This window comes from Erpetoichthys calabaricus, chromosome 17, assembly GCF_900747795.2.
Source record: "Erpetoichthys calabaricus chromosome 17, fErpCal1.3, whole genome shotgun sequence".
Lineage (NCBI taxonomy): Eukaryota > Metazoa > Chordata > Cladistia > Polypteriformes > Polypteridae > Erpetoichthys > Erpetoichthys calabaricus.
The window spans coordinates 87,051,875-87,069,728 of NC_041410.2; the positions used below are offsets into that span (position 1 = coordinate 87,051,875).

The 17,854-nt window shown below is 35.9% G+C and overlaps 1 protein-coding gene across 1 annotated transcript in view; it reads right to left on the minus strand.

Moving 5' to 3' along the window:
* Nucleotides 1-951: 951 nt before the first annotated feature.
* LOC114667325 (long-chain fatty acid transport protein 2-like) overlaps nt 952-17,854 on the minus strand; it is a 50,527-nt gene continuing 33,624 nt past the window's right edge. The window contains exons 5-10 of the mRNA XM_028822594.2: nt 13,943-14,137; nt 10,175-10,265; nt 8,696-8,894; nt 8,060-8,157; nt 3,262-3,392; nt 952-1,948 (exon numbers count right to left, since the gene is read on the minus strand). Coding sequence (XP_028678427.1) covers nt 1,772-1,948; nt 3,262-3,392; nt 8,060-8,157; nt 8,696-8,894; nt 10,175-10,265; nt 13,943-14,137 — 891 coding nt within the window. The 3' untranslated portion in view covers nt 952-1,771. The remainder of the gene's footprint in view (nt 1,949-3,261; nt 3,393-8,059; nt 8,158-8,695; nt 8,895-10,174; nt 10,266-13,942; nt 14,138-17,854) is intronic.

Below are 17,854 nucleotides of genomic sequence, written 5' to 3' on the forward strand. Positions count from 1 at the left end.
GTGCATGTAAATCAAGGCTAATAATTTAGGCATTTGCAGTATTTACTTATCCAACAATGTAAAAAGAACCTTTACAAGGTATGATTGAAAAGGCCAAGAGATAAAGGTACAAAGGAAATTAACATCTTCGGGGGGGGGGAGGTGGTATGTGATATCACAAAATAGATGGAGGTGCACCCGTATAACACTTTGGGGGTCGACAGTAGAGCTAAATTTAAGGAGTTTAATGGTAAATTTGCTGTTTCACCCTAAAGTGTAAATTTGCATTGCATTATCCAGGCATACAATATACATATTCTAGATCCTGCATTTAAAATAATGAGGAAATCCTATTCGTGACTTTCTAAAGCATCGTGCCTTAATTTTTAATTATTTATTAATTGCTGTTTAATAGGCGCCATGCCCCTGCAATTATGCCTTGGATTACATGGATTTGTTAATGACATGTTCTGTATGTTGTGTGTTGTTTTTTTTGTTTCTGTATTTTTTTTTTATTATACTGTACAAACATTAGGGTAAATCTTACTAATTAAGCTCAAGGGAGGACATCTAAATAACTTCTTCTTCTTCCATAGTTATTCCCAGTTTTAATTGGTGTTGCTATTTATTTACTTTTAACTCGACTTGTCCAACAGAAATTTCAATGAGATTTTTATGGCTGGATGCCTTTCCTGATGCCAACCCTCCCCATTTATCTGGGCTATAAATAAATATTGGTAATTTGCATGAGATATTTTTGCAGTTTTTTGAAAATAAATTCTGGGCTAGGACAGTCTTCTTGGCAAAACTATGAAACCCACTGTTATTCAGCTCTGTCTGTCTCGAGTGCCCTTTCAGCATTACCCCATAACTGGTATGTTTATGGCAAAGTGCAGGCAGCAGACACACTCACTTCACACAAGTAGAATGTGCTTGAAATACCCGGAAAAATAAGAAGCTGTTGCTCTTCCATTCTTTAGTAGACAACTTTATTAATCATAATTCATATCCTATTCAGCAGCAGCCCCATAACCTTTTTTTCCCCTTCTTTCCATAATTTCTGAACTCATTTTTAGGTGTAAATTTTGTGCCAGCACTTTACTAATTGTACTTCTATTAGCTTTGTGAGTGTTCTGTTCACCAGTACCACCGATATATTCATGTTGACATCAAATATTTCTTGTCTGCATTAAACATTAACCTAACATTTTCAAAATTGTTTAATTCAAAGCATAATTGCTAGGTCGCTGAAGCTGATTCTAGCAGCACTGGGTGCAAGGCAGGAATTACAGCTGGACAGGAAACTAGCACATTGTAGGGCCTGGCAATATTCAAGAGAGATTTAAATAAATTAAAAAAAAAAAAATCCAAGTTTATTTAAAAATACATTCTTTTAATCAAAAGAATCTGTCCCAAATGTGCTCAGATATAGCACAACATTTAACCATTAATGTTTGTAATGTTAGGTTTAACCAAACCCAAACAAAGACGTTACATTATCCATTCACCCACCCATTATCTAAATCTGCATGTCCAGATTGGGGTCACAGGAAGGCCTGAGCTTATCCCAGCAAGCACTGCATGTAAAGCATTCCTGGACAGGGTGCCAGTCCATTGCAGAGCAAACACATACATATAAGGGGCCAATTTAGCATCACCAATCCACCTAATCTGCATGTCTTTGGACTGTGGAAGGTAACCCACACAGACACGGGGAGAACATGCAAACTCCATGCAGGGAGAACCCCTGGTCTCCCTAATAATGTAACGTCTATGTTTATCTCCATTTTCCTCAGAGCTTCATTTCCTTTGAAAGGATGGAATTATAGATTTCCTGTGTGATTGGAACATAATTCTTTGTGGATTCATCCAGGAAGTATAGGGGATCTTGTATTGTGGCTGGGTTAAAACCTTCTTTGACCAGTTTGCCTTTCATCTGTTTGAATGTTCCGGTTATCTCCAAGGAATTCTAAATGTAAAGATAGATAATAAAATTAATTTAAAAATGCAATAACAAACATGGGTACTTTCCAAAAAAAAAGCAGAAAGTGTTAAAACTTAAAAAAAAATCCTGCTAAAAAATCAGGAACCTGGTAATTGGGTGACCATGAAATCCTTCATATTATAATTTTCACCTGATAGTAACTATTTGTGTGTGTGTGTATGACAGATTTTTATTTTTAATCAAAGACTATATAAGCAAACCTTGTTACATTATTAAAATGCAAAAGGGCTAAACATGATTAAGCAGACTATCTACTCACAGGATTATCAGTGTATGAATATTAACATACATATCTGTCAGTCTAAATCTGCATGCCATTTTTGACATGGAGAGTGAATATTGCACATTAACTTTGGCTTCTCTTCATGGATAAGGTTCTAACTGGGTGCTGCAGGATAGGGCAGGGATGGACACTGGGAGCTGTATTCGTGGCCACGTACAGCAGAAAAAATAAAGTTTTAGGAGACCTATCGTGGATGAGTGGCACGTGAGATTAAGCAATAACAAGTCTGTGATGCCCTTAGATATCCAATGTTCGCTGGATCAACATGTATCAACCCGTGCAGGTAAACTGTTGAATCCCATTCGTGATGAGGACTGGGGCTTGCAATTGTTGACGCAAATAAGGAATTCCCATTAAGTGTGGGTAATAAGCTTGTACTGATTAACTCCTCACCCTTTGTATACACTCCCTGTTGTTAATACCACTTGAATAATTTAGTGAGGTTCTCTGTGGAGCCTTGATGCAGTTGCTCATGGCCAGTAATTGAGAGCATACAAGACGATCGAAAGAAGCTAAAGAGGAAGTAAAAGTCATAACAAGGTTTACGTAGGTGACCCTGTGGAGGGATCATTATTTGTCAATCCTCTCCCCAAGCTGGCATTCTGCTGGAACCTAATCCCATTCTTCCCATAGGTTCAATCTGTGTTTTCTATATCTGTTGGTTTTTCCAATAATTAATATGGTACTGCTATGCTTGCTTAATATGCTAGTTTTCAGTTTAGACATTCTTTATATTGATTGTAGATTATAGCAGGGGAGTTAGAACTTTACAATGCTATATACAGTAAACAAATAGATTGTATAAGCTTATAACATACACACACACATACTTACATGCATACATATGGAGAAATGCTAGTAGCCTTCCTACGGACAACATTGCCAAAAAGGATCGATGGACAAAAATGCTGTCTCTTTAGACAAAAAAAAAACATGCACACAGACTGTAAAAATAATGAAATATAAACATCATGAATGATTTAGTAAGAGTTACCTGAATCCGAAGAAATCGCGGTCTTGCATAACCTGGCAAGTGGCTCATGACATGTTTGCACACCTTGTTGCTTTCAAATTCTTTACCTTCCCTTAATTTAATTGCGGCCATTCCTATTCTTCCTTCATTGCCTGAGGAATAAACATCATGCAAATTAGAGAGAGATCCCTCTGTACACATGGTAGCATGTGGAATCTTGTTTGTTGCTTGCATATTTGTGTAGTCAAATGTATCTAACATATTTTGTTTTGCTTGCATTTGGTGAACTTCCTAAACTCAACCCTTAATTGAGTTGGAGAGGAGTCTTTTGTGCATTTGCCTTTTCTTTTAACATCCAGAACAACGCAGAAGATGAGCAAAGCTGGGGATGCTTTAGTTGCAAAGAAAACTTAATTCAGAAACATACAGGATTAACTGCATTAACACACAAATCTCACATCTCATAGTGATAAACAGTCTTGGTATTTGCTTGTGTCTCTAATAGAAGACGTCTTTCCCCAGAAGCTAGGGTGCTTCTGTTTTTCACATATGTGTGGAATGTAGTGCCCCCTACCCCTTTAACAAATACCCATCTTTAGAGCCTCTCTCCTGTAATTTTATTAAATTCGATGTTGTACTGCATATGTATTTGCTAAGTTTTCTAATGTAATTAAAAGCTCTGTTGAATTACTCCAGAATTTCAACTTCAAACCTGTAGGAACCTGTGAGTTGGAAAAGGTGCGCATATTCTGAAAATTTGGATATAATTTTTTATAATTGATTTTATTGAAACCACACAACATTCCATACAAACAGATCAATTTTACAAAAATAGGATTGAAAACAAATCCCCCCCCCCCCCCAAATATATAATAAATATACAGTTAGGTCCATAAATATTTGGACAGAGACAACTTTTTTCTAATTTTGGTTCTGTACATTACCACAATGAATTTTAAATGAAACAACTCAGATGCAGTTGAACTGCAGACTTTCAGCTTTAATTCAGTGGGGTGAACAAAACGATTGCATAAAAATTGAGGCAACTAAAGCATTTTTGTAACACAATCCCTTCATTACAGGGGCTCAAAAGTAATTGGACAATTGACTCAAAGGCTATTTCATGGGCAGGTGTGGGCAAGTCCGTCGTTATGCCATTATCAATTAAGCAGATTAAAGGCCTGGAGTTGATTTGAGGTGTGGTGCTTGCATGTGGAAGATTTTGCTGTGAACAGGCAACATGCGGTCAAAGGAGCTCTCCATGCAGGTGAAAGAAGCCATCTTTAAGCTGCGAAAACAGAAAAAACTCATCCGAGAAATTGCTACAATATTACAAGTGGCAAAATCTACAGTTTGGTACATCCTGAGAAAGAAATCAAGCATTGGTGAACTCAGCAACGCAAAAAGACCTGGACATCCACAGAAGACAACAGTGGTGGATGATCGCAGAATCATTTCCATAGTGAAGAGAAACCCCTTCACAACAGCCAACCAAGTGAACAACACTCTCCAGAGGGTAGGCGTATCGATATCCAAGTCTACCATAAAGAGAAGACTGCATGAAAGTAAATACAGAGGGTGCACTGCAAGGTGCAAGCCACTCATAAGCCTCAAGAATAGAAAGGCTAGATTGGACTTTGCTAAAGAACATCTAAAAAAGCCAGCACAGTTCTGGAAAAACATTCTTTGGACCGATGAAACCAAGATGAACCTCTACCAGAATGATGGCAAGAAAAAAGTATGGAGAAAGCGTGGAACAGCTCATTATCCAAAGCATAGCACATCATCTGTAAAACACGGTGGAGGCAGTGTGATGGCTTGGGCGTGCATGGCTGCCAGTGGCACTGGGACACTAGTGTTTATTGATGATGTGACACAAGACAGAAGCAGCCGAATGAATTCTGAGGTGTTCAGAGACATACTGTCTGCTCAAATCCAGCTAAATGCAGTCAAATTGATTCATGATACAGATGGACATTGACCCAAAACATACAGCCAAAGCAACCCAGGAGTTTATTAAAGCAAAGAAGTGGAAAATTCTTGAATGGCCAAGTCAGTCACCTGATCTTAACCCAACTGAGCAGGCATTTCACTTGTTGAAGACTAAACTTCAGACAGAAAGGCCCACAAACAAACAGCAACTGCAGTAAAAGCCTGGCAGAGCATTAAAAAGGAGGAAACCCAGCATCTGGTGATGTTCAAGACTTCAGACTGTCATTGCCAGCAAAAGGTTTTTAACCAAGTATAAGAAATGAATATTTTATTTCCAGTTATTTCATTTGTCCAATTACTTTTGAGCCCCTGAAATGAAGGGATTGTGTTACAAAAATGCTTTAGTTGCCTCACATTTTTATGCAATCATTTTGTTCACCCCACTGAATTAAAGCTGAAAGTCTGCACTTCAACTGCATCTGAGTTGTTTCATTTAAAATTCATTGTGGTAATGTACAGAACCAAATTAGATTAAAGTTGTCTCTGTCCAAATATTTATGGACCTAACTATATTCTGTGATCCTCCCAGTGATACACCATAAGCTAACATCCTTTTGATAGGAGTACTTCCACCATGGAAAGTGAGGCCTGAAATGGATGATGGCACCTGGTGGTTATCTCCTGCTGGGTTGTGAGTTTAGTTTGGCGTAATCCATTATCAGTGTAAACTGGATCACCTAAAAAAACTGAAACCAACCCTTGGATTGCCCTGCCTTTTCTGGTCTTCAACCTCTTTATAAACATGAATGTTTTGTCCCGAGTACATGGCCACACAGCACAGTCCACTCCAACCTTATGGTCAAAGTCTGGGGAAGACCAAAAGCAACCAAAGGAAACCACACCTAGGGAAGGTGAAGAAAATGCCTTTTTGAATGCCCAACTGAAGATGATCACACTACCATTTCTTCTGATCCGGTGACTCTAGCACTAGAGGAAGTAAGCCTACAAAAATGGAGCAGCAGTTAACATTCTACAGGCAGAAGTAGAATAACTGTCATAAACTGCTTGAATAGTGTATTTTTCTAAGATAAACTAGTAAAGACAAATGGCTGTGGATTGCTGTGGACAGGAGCTCTCACCTGTGAACCTGTTTTTGTTTATTAAAAAGAATTCCACTAAACTTATTGAGAGAAAGAGAACCCAGAACTCTGTTGTATTACATTGTATGAATTATATTTTGTTGAATAGACAAGTCTCTCACTTTAAGAGATGGAAAACTCATTCAGTTAGAGAGAGTGTGTGTGTGCTGATTGGAGGAAGGCGCACACTCAACAATTACAATCTGTCTCCCATATACTGTATGTATGAGAATTTAGATACAGATTGAATAAATCAGATATTTATGTCTAAATGTAAATAAAATTATTTACAATATACACCTCAAATAATATGCCAAATTTATTACACTTCTTTGTTTGTAAATGTATCACTTGGCAAAAAAATGATGTGGAAGACAGCTGTTGGTCTACAAACTGAAATCATGTTCTTTTACTAAATATATGCCAAAAGATAAATATATATTTAATATACTTTATTTAAATATAATGAAGAAATAAAAATGTAACAAAACATCTAAAAAATATTTTGGAGTTCTAACACTTCCAAATATGTTTTTATAGTAAATTGATTGTCCCTATCGTCTTAATAATCTCCTCTAGTACAACTTGTCTTTGGCATCTGATGCACTGACCAGCTGCAAGACAGTTGCTTTGAAAACCTGTTGAATCAGCGGTCTTATTTGGAGACCCTGGCGGTGACCACTTTAGGCTGGTCACAAATATTGTAAAACAAAGTCAAGTCAGACAAGACAGCACATCTACTAATTACTGAGATGATGAGGTATTATATGCTGCCCTTTTCCTTGCTAGAATTTCAGGGCATTTATACAGTTTGTGATAAAGTATAAATGTATAATTATACAATTTTTGTTTTCCTTTTCTCTTTTTTTATTTTTATTTTTAAAGCTAACATACAGGATAATTCTTTAATTTCAAAATTTGACTGAAGGACTATAGACTATATAAGTGAATTCACTATTGCTGTAGAATTCATAATTTTCAGGAACATTAAACCTTTCATGCCTTCTTATTGCTTTAAGTCTCTATTTGTTTGTTTAATTATTGTTTTTTTATGTCTTGTAGTAAGCAACAAATATTCATAGAGATCACCATATACTGATGTACATATTTATTACCAATTAGTCTTATATTTGAGAGCAGACCTACATGATATTGCACCCCTTGTAGGACTTTATCAGAGAAGGTAGGCTGCTTATAGGGAATCCCTCTCTTGTTGAGATTGAATGTTGTCGGACACGGCTACTGGGTGTCTGGCTGGAATGTTAAGACTGCTAAAGTTGAAAGACAGGTATTTGTAATATGAAATCAGGAAGGCCTCTCAAATTCTGAGAGATCGTCTCCAGCTACAGCCCAGCATGGAAGCCTCATCCAAGAGGGCTGCAGTACCATGGGCACTGGAGAGTTGCATGATTTCCAGTAGTTGCAGACTGATCCATGAGCCTCTTTTGAATCCACATCTCCAATATCCATCTACTTATATTAATTGCGCTAATGTGTAAATTTTCAAACTGAGTTTTGCATAAATTATTTTTATTTCAATAGAGGTTGTATTTTTGCTGTCCTTTTTAAAATTTATTTATTGCTGCCTTTTTAATTAATGACAAAGTTTAAAGCAAGAAGTCAGATATGAACAAAAATCCAATGTACTTGACCTTACTGTATAGCAATAAACTAAATGAAATCTACAATTGCAGTATACTGAGAGAGTACATTGTGCCCTACTACTCCAAATATGAGAACAGATATACCTGGTACAGATACACCATAGGCATTAGCTTCTTCAAAGCAATCCACCATACTCAGAATGTCTGACACCTCTGTAGTGGCCACATTCTCTCCTTTCCATCTAAATAGAAAGACAGTCTTAATAATAAAGTTGTAAATCTGATTCAGTTTACACTAAAATTTGAATTTTGAAAACAGTATTTTCATTTAGTGATGCAATGTTTGAGAACACATTACTTTTTAATAGCTGCTTTATACAGTATGTCCTGTACATTAAAAATGTCTCTGTTCTGAAAATGCTGAGTTCACATTTTTTCCTCACCTACATTTTTTTAAAATTATACTTTGTTTTACCCATCTTCTCATATTGTTCATACTTCCTTATTTGAAATAATAGAAGGAATAATGACAAGGCTTTAAGCATTATCTGAAATGCTTGACTCACACAAGATGGATCTGCTTTAAGGACATCATGAAGACTATAAAATCTGGCAACTACCTCCTTTTTTTGTTTTCTTTTGAAAAGATGTCAACTCTATTGTTTCATGAGGAACTGAAAGAAAGCTAAATAACTGTTTTTGGAAAACAAAAGAAAGGGATCTGGTTCAATGAAAAAACTGACAATGCCCATCATTACTATAGTTCATACTGTGGCTTACCTGAAGGTTTCTCCAAGTCTGTCATTAAAATAGATGAAATTATCTTTATCGACCTTTAAAAGATCCCCACTATTAAAGTAGAGATCCCCTTTCCTAAAAACATTTTTCAATTTCTTCTTTTCGGTCTGCTTTTCATTTTTTACATATCCACTAAAGGGTGACATGCTGGAAATCTTGCATACAAGCAATCCTGGTTCACCTATATATAAAGACATAAAAATCAAACTAGAAATAATGTTCAGCCAGTTTTCAATATGCTGAACATACTTCTAAAAACACAAACAGGATGAAACAAAGTAACTATTCATAAATTACTATATATTGGCATAATTGACATGTTGCACCTTGGGTTATTCAATAATCATGTATATGCTTGGAGTATTTGCCAAAATTCAAAATATCAACCAAATGAGAAAAAAGTTTCAACAAAGGTATACGTTTGGTGAAGAATAAAACCATTCACTGCCAAAAATATAGTATTAGTTCAATTAAATTCTAGACAATGTTATTATCAAGGATGCTACAACCATACTAATGGATACACATCTATATAAATTTGAGAATTTTTCTCCCAACAGTTCAAGGCAAGTTTCTTGAAGTGTGTCCAGTGCTGGGTGATTTACTTTCAGTTGTAAATGTTCTTGACTCTCCTCAGGCTGATTTCTTTCCTTTTCTCCTTATTATTCTTAACTTTCTATGAGCGCCTTATACAATAGATCAGTCTCTCTCCATCTATCCTTTAAATAGGTAAAGCTGGATTTATAAGTCAGTCGGCAAAGTGATTTAAATGCTACTATATGACTTTCCTGTCTGCTCTTCAGAAGCTGACTACAGGTATGCTTAAAGGATTAATGCTGGCCCTCACATGTCTTCCCTAGATAATCTTGGCTAGCTATCTTGGTTATGCTGCAGTCCAGAAACTACTTATAGCAATAAATGCATTTACTGGACTCTGTTAGTTGTCTTTTAACAAACACTCAAATGACCTGTGTGTATTTAGATTTTTTGTGAGTCATCATAGGTAAGGACAACTGCTTAACAGAGAATAATAGCCTGCATCAAGTGTTGCATTTATCACACATTGTGTTTAACACTTTTAAGATTGTTCAATTGTAAAAGCCTTGTTTTCAGAAGTTTTATATGACAAAAAAATGTTTTGAAAAGGACCCTCCATACCACATACCCTGATTCAGAAATCGACCCTTCTCAAGATCTCAAAAACTGATCATGAGAAGGAGATAAAACACCAGGTAATTTGTATAAATTGCAGCTATGCAGGACATGAGTCTGAGACATGTAAGAAATCTATATTTTAAATGCTACAAAAAGGAAACAAATGCCATCAATGTTGAGAAATAAACTTGCAAACCAGAATCTATTGGGGAGAAAAAAATCAACAATGTCCTCTATTATGACAACTGGAGCCTTCAAAAGCCAGAAAAATGCATTGTGCCAACAAATAAGTAAAAAAAAAATCACCTCTGGCAGCTGGTATGCATAGGCCTTGAGAATTCCTAATTGGTTCTTCTTTTTCAGAGTCGTACTTTATTATTGCATAAGAAGCTGCTAACTAAAGTGAAAAACAAAATACATGTTGTTATTCTCAAAATGTAATAAAGGAGAAATTACATCTTTTTCTAACTGCAGGTCTGCAACATTATAGTATGTATTTGCTTAATATGTATGTTTTGTCTGTCAAATTAATAAAGGATGATTGTTTGGCTAGAAACTCCTGAATATAAACTGAACCAAGAACTAGAAACTTATAACTATGTGTGAATAGGTGTTTAAAAATTTTAACTAAACTCAATACTGTAGTTATCATACAATAATTGGCCACTCTAGTTTTACCCCATAGTGAATTTATGGCCCATTGCTCTCAAAACAGCCTAAATTGGTAACGGGAGAAACCCCTCAAGAAGTCTAGAAATGCTGACCAGTATTGATGCCAATAGGCTGCCAAGTTGGAGAAAATTCGCTGCTGGTGGATTTCTGATCTTAATAAATGGTTTTATTTTATCCCACACATTAAGTACTTACTGTAATAGGGCCGAACTTTATGAAAGGAAACCCCACTACATTGGGCTGAGTTCATTGTTGCATTCTTGGACCTATTCTAGGACTCTGCTAGCTGAGTGGCATAAAACATCATCTTGGAAAAAGGTCATTTGCAGATTGGTACACAGCTGTAGTCCAAAAATGCACCTGACCAACAATGTGTGGTGTGAAAACACACAACATACTGTTATGGTATACTGCCAAGAACTACTTATTAACAAGCACCATGTCTGAACACAGTGTTTCTGGTAAGCGTGTCTAGTATTAAAATACATGGGGTCCAAGGTCAATGATTTACTTCGTAGTTTAGAAAACTGATGTGAGCCAGTATTTTTTTTTGGACATTTTTTGTGGCAGTGACTGTGAGACTGACCAAATCATTTATGCAACAGCAGCAGTTTTGTGTAATTTGTCTGGGAGTGATGATAAATAGGAACAAATGTTTAGGGCAAAGAGTTTGCATTACTGGTCAATTAACATCTGTGTTCTTGCTTATCATTGTGAGCTCTAGTTAACCAACTAAAGAATGAGAGTAAAATGGCTGAAATTGAGCTCCTGCGCAGCAATACAGGAGGACTGGCAGTGGTACCACAGTTTTTCTAGATCAAGAGATACAGTATTGATTGGTGTGGTTAAAACTTGTAACTGAGGTACCCCTTGAGCAGTTCATAACGGGAGCTATACCAGGGCCACAGGGGAAAAACCCAGTGTCCGATCCAAGACACTGTGGAAGAATTCTTTCTCTTTTAGCAGGCTTGGGACTGCATAAGAATTTAGTAGGAAGATCTAGAGAGTGTTGCAGGAGACAGAATGGCTTGGTCAGCTAAGCTTGATGCCGCTAAGATCCTGACCCCAAAGAAGAAGAGTAAAAGTCGAGTGATATATTATCCAACTGAATGTAGCTCACCTTTAACTCCACTCAAGTCACTTTAGGCTCTATTGGCTGGATTACGTGGGTTTGAAGATGGATTGACATACTGTACTGTTTGTGTTAATCATGTTTTTAGTTAAATAAGTTAAATACAGGGTGCATTCAGTGAAAGGTTAATTCTGTGCCCAACACATATTGGGGTATAACCGTGCAAGCACTATGGTGTAATGACTAAATAATTTAGGCTTTAAACCACAAGGCTGCCTGTGCACCAAGAGTAAACAATTGTGTGCTGTGTATGCTTTGGTACTTATAAGCTGCACTGGGAAGGTTTTCACTATAGAAATGTTCTATAAAATAAAAATTGCTTTTTGTTTGCAAAAAAACCTACATTTAGTCTAGGCATGTAACAGGGTTTAGATGCTTGTGGACCTTAGAGCTGATATGCAACCTTAAAGCATGGGTGTCATGCACAATTTTATTGAGTGACAAAAATAAAACTAAATACCAAACATGGGCTGGAACATATCAACAAATGACTACCACCACATTTTCTTTACAAACAAGACATACAGATACCTCTCTGCTTGTCACAATTTCGCTGTATATTCTGCCTCCTGTCTTTCTAGAAACTGTCCTCTCTCTTTATCAGTTTTTCTTTTTTTGGATATTGTGGCAGGTTAGGAAGGCTACTAGCAGGCACAGGACAGAAATCAGCACTGAGTTTGTTTTTTAATCTCATCAGCACATCAATTCAAGTGACAGTGGCAGTCCAGTCTCTGTTAAGAGTTTATAGCAAAGCAAAGTACATCTGTTTACAACTTCTTTAACATGCGTCACAATCATATGACACTTCATTAAAAAAAACGGATGTAAGAGTGTGGGTGATGATTCACACAAACCACATTTAGAGCTGGTCAGAAACGTAGAGCGATTATATTTAACGCAAGAAGAACTGCAAATGTGTTTCCTACCCATGTACAACAATCAAGTCAGTGGAAAAGTCAAAATTAACCATGTAGGGTGGTGGCAGCAGTCATGTAAGACATGAAAGGGAGACTGGGACACCTGTGCAGCTTTAAAAAGTGAGGGGAGTAGAAGCAACTGTGTGTGCGTGAAGTGTCCTTCATGGGACTCGCATCTTTGTCATCATGCTAAAACACAAGTTCTTTATGGCAGTGTGTCATGTCAGCCTCTTTTCACTTTTTCTTCTTGGATTAGCTTCCATTCTAATTAAAGGTTAGTAGCTGTGGTATGCTGCACAGATTAAAATGAGTTTCCACCGCCTACTCACATTTACACCAGGATTAAGTGTAACCACGTTAAGTTATATTTGCATGTGAAGCGCACATTAAATGGGATTTTAGTTTTTTTTCTTTTTCTTTTTTTTTTTTTATAATGGTTATCAAAGTTTGTCTGGAACATGTTTTGAATATTGGTGAATTGTGCCGTTTTAAGTGTCCAAGTGCCAGATCCAGTAAGTGGTTCTGGAGTTTGATATCCCTGCTGTAAAGGGCTCTAAAAGTGCATGGTGTATGGGTATAGTGAATACTATGGAAGCACAACTTATAGTAAATGTACATGTATAGTTAGAAATTTTAACAAGACTCTGTTCTTGCATAATTATGAAAAATCATAGCATGTTTTCTTTAGTTGTTAGAAATATATAATTTCCAACATCATTCAGTATTAATTCAATTACACCCAAAATACATAACTCTGTCACTGTACTTGCAATGACACAATTAAATCAGGCACTCTCTCTCTCTCTCGTATGTTCATCACTCAATTGTTATCAATAAAAAAATGTAGTGTAGTGCACTATATAAATGAGTTTCAGTGAAACAAAGTTGTGCCATTATTCCTGACAAAAAGACAGAAGGTTTAAACAACAATACATAGAATGTCACCAACTAAGTTTTAAACTTTTACCAATGACTGTATCTACTTTAATTCCACTATCTTCAAAGCCACTACAAACCTCCTCTAGGCAGCACCCTGAGATCTAAGGATGTGTCTTTGACTGCATCTGTTAATTACACAAAACACAACTTGTAGTCCTTGCTATACGTTTGACTCTGCATCATTAATTACCTTCCATTAGGCTCAACATTATCTACCATTTGACTGTACTTGAACTGCAAAGACTTGATGAAATCGCATGTTAAAGATGTTCTGTTAAAGTACTGTATATGAAATCTAAAAAGGAGAAATACGAAAAAGAAATGACAAATTTGACTGGAATATAAAGGAGGGTGCTATAACCACCACCTCATTATTAAAATAGATGTGTGCTAAAATGAATCATAAATACATACCTTATGTAAAAAGAATTGTCTCCCAACTGCTCCAATTTTGTTGGTGTAGTTGACAAACCCGATGTTACCTTCAGTTGCTCCATAGAATTCTCTGACTACAATTTTTCCAAATCGATTCAAAAATTCTTTCCAGACCTCAGGTCTGGCACCATTGCCTATTGCAAGCCTCACCATGTGGTCACGATCATTGTCTTTCTAAACAAGGGGGGAAAAAATGAATACTGTAAACCATGAATGTTTTATCTTATCATGGCTGATGTCTAATTTTCAACTGAAATCTGAATAGCAATACCTTAACAAATACACATGCCTTGAGTTTGATTTTGAGCTTCTCTTACTCATCCTGCAAACTGACCTTTTCAGTAATGACACAATCTGTGTAACCCAAACTGATATACAGGCAAATATAAAAAGAATGGACACAATTATTATTATAAGGCATATTATGTGGAGATGCTTTAAAATGCCTAATTGAAATTTCCATCTATATTTTGCATTTACAGTATATGTAATTCATGGTGAGGGAGTCACAATGGTTCGTGGCAGAAATTTAACCTGAATAGCACTTTAGCCCATTACAGGGCACATCAAAATACTGCACATATGTGAAGGTAATTTAAACAGGTGAGTTGTCCTAAATGTATGCTTTTTTTATTGTTGGAGAGAATGCAAAATTAATCTGCAAACTGTGCACCAATACTGAACTGAGCAGCTGTGAGAAACACCATCTGCTGTGTCACTTTACTGGAAGTATAGTGAATACAAGATTTTCTTTATCAAATTTAGACCAATCACAGTTTGTTTACTTAACATCATCATTTTATTTATCCAGCAAAACATAAAAATGAATTTTCCAAATTTGACTAATCCATAGCTATATCCTACTGTGGCATAAATGGTCATAAAAGGCAAGTGCAAACGATGGAGTAGTTGCCAATTCATTGCTGAGCACACTCACTCAAACTGGGATAGTTTAGTTGCTAATATACTTACCTTGCATATTTTTGGGAAGCAAGAGCAAACAGAAGAACCTGGAGAAAACCCAGAGAGAACAAACAAATTGCAGACTGTGACCAAAGCCAGAATAAGAACTTTAAAATTCTGGATCTGTGAAGTAGCAGTTGTTAACCCTAATTGAACTCCTAATTATGGCTAGACAATGAAATATATACTCTGGCACACTAATAGAAATTATGATTCACCATACTGACACAGAGAATACATTTAGTTTGTCTTCATGCAGTACTGTGGGAATCTAGAACTATTTGCCAACATTATGTAGATGAAGCAGATAAACTGACAGGCAGAAGAGATAATGGAACTCTGCTAACCATATTAAGTTAGCTTAATGAAATGAAAAAAATATGTTCTTACAAAAGTAAGCACCCTTCAGGTTTTCATATTGTAGTGAAACAACAATTTTGGTTATCCTTATGATTGAAAAATGGAGAATATGGGTAAGTCATCTAACTAAACAGTTCAATTAATGATGATCGTGATTTTCATCTAACATTGACAGAAATTAAATTCGGCAATCTTTGTGGCACGCCAGACTCTGAGCTTGAGCCTTATGTCCTAATAATTTACAATTGAACAATAATGCTTTCATTGTTTTACATTTAGACAGCAAAAAATCCAATAGATCAGAAGAACAAACTAATGGCAAGGAAACACAAAATAGTAAATTTAATTAAATATATATTCTTTCAAATTAATCTACTATATAGCTGTTTGCTTGAAGGCTTGGCTTTCTTGTCAAAAATAGCAATAGCAAGGCAAAAATGGTAGAGACCACAACTGCAATGAATTTAAGAATTAAGAAGTAGTTTCTTCATTAAGAAATGAAGAAGTTTTATACTGAATTTTAAATAAGAAAAAAATCTTGCAGGCACAGCTTTTATTTTGTCTTTTGGTAACTACACTTATGAAACTAAGCTTAAGCCAGAGTTTGATTGCATAGTCGATCTTATACGCAAGGTAAGTACAAATGATCTGAGAAAATCACCTTTATTAAAAAAAGCAATTTGACACTGACTAAAAAGGTTACTGTGCAGGAAAACTGTTAATTTTGAAAATAATATGAAAAATAATAATTTAAGAGATGAGTTCTGAAAAAAAGTAAAAGGTTTCATATGATAAAAAAATTCAAACCAATAATTGGTGTGATCAGATTAAAACCATTAAAGCATAAGTAAGATGTAAAAGTAACTGTTAAAACTTTAAGGAAACTAATTATCAAAATGTTAGGTTAACCACAAACATTTTAGATCACATTAACCAGGAATTAAAAATATGGCCTCAAATAAAAGTCTGAATGATAAATCTGCCTTTTAATCGGTGTAAAAGAGACTCTGAAATATATTTAAATCATATGCTATTCATAGAAAAGAACACATTTCCAAGGGAGTATGATATACTCCACTTGGCTCCAGGACAAATCATATGATGTGCAAGATCCAAGCACTGCAGTTGATACTCTGTTGAGATACAATTTCAGTGAGCCAAAGAAACTGTAAATGTGGTCACTTTCTACAACTAATTCCTGTAAAGTGATACACATAAAGGTCTCACTATATTTTATGGGTAAATTAGGTTGCCATATGTTTATATTTATGTTTTCATTCTGTCCGATTCATTATTTTCTCTTGTTTTTAAAGGTAGGACTGTACATCTGAAAATGAGAAATAGTCCAACCTGCTAATCTCACTTAACTCATGATAGCTCATTTTTCTTTTTAATAGAACAGTCCTGTGATATTAGCTAAATCAGTCTTAATTTACAAGGTATTAATTCAGACCACCAAGACCAGCTTTCAAAGGTTGCACTTTGTTAATACTTTTCATTTATATTACATTCATGGGTTCTGGCTTAAATTCATGCAGAGGAAATGAATATAGTAGAATATATACATTCAAATCTATTCATGTATCCTTTTTCAGATCCACCATTTTCAATTACTAATTTTTAATAACACTGAGGCTTTTTCAGGTGTTTGGAGACAGACAGGAACAAGCTGTGGATGGGACTCTAGTCCAGAAGACTCAACAGCACTCACTCATATCTGGCCAATTAATAAGCAGCAGTTAATGTGATTTATAGAAAGAGAACTACACAGGTAAAGAGTATAAATACTGGCCCAGACAATGACTTGACCAGAAACAGAACTCTTGGAAATGAAAACTGTTTTTGATGGAAAGATCAACATGACATCTAAGAATTCTATGGAAGAGATTGAAGTGTTTACTCTGTGACACAGCAAACCATGATAGACTGGCTGTCTTCCCACAAATACAGTAAGTCAAAAGTATCTAATCGCCTTGTGTTGGAAAGGCATACTTTTCCATACACTGATTAGTGGGGTTTCTTATTAGATATATATAAATGTAATACCTGTGAGTGTATGGAGCAGCCACTAAATGGCACATGCATACACTTTTAAATTTTTTTCTGTGGTTGCAATCACCTCACATTTCACTACGAAATAACTGTATGCAGCAAATGCCTCCACATAACAACAATGTCATGCTAATGACAAAGATAAAGAGACACAACATCGAAACGAAGCAAATGCTATGGCTCAACAAGATGCAAGTGAAACACCTCAGCAACGGAGGGCAAGGCTTGAAGTTTTGACTAAAAACCTTGTCAATCAGGATGCATTTTCTCAAGACAAAGTTTAATAGAACTTGTATGCCAGTGATACGGCTAAGATATGGTATCACCAGTGTATTCTTATGAAAGCCAGTGGGACAGCAGGTACAAGGTGGGTCCACTTCCTCTGCACTGGGTCATTCTTAACAGTTAGCTGATGCCTCTCCAAGTTCATGAATGTAGTAAAACTGCAGGGAGTTTATGGGTTTTTTTTTTTTTTTTTTTTTTTTGTCCCGAAGACCACATGCACCTAGTATAAAA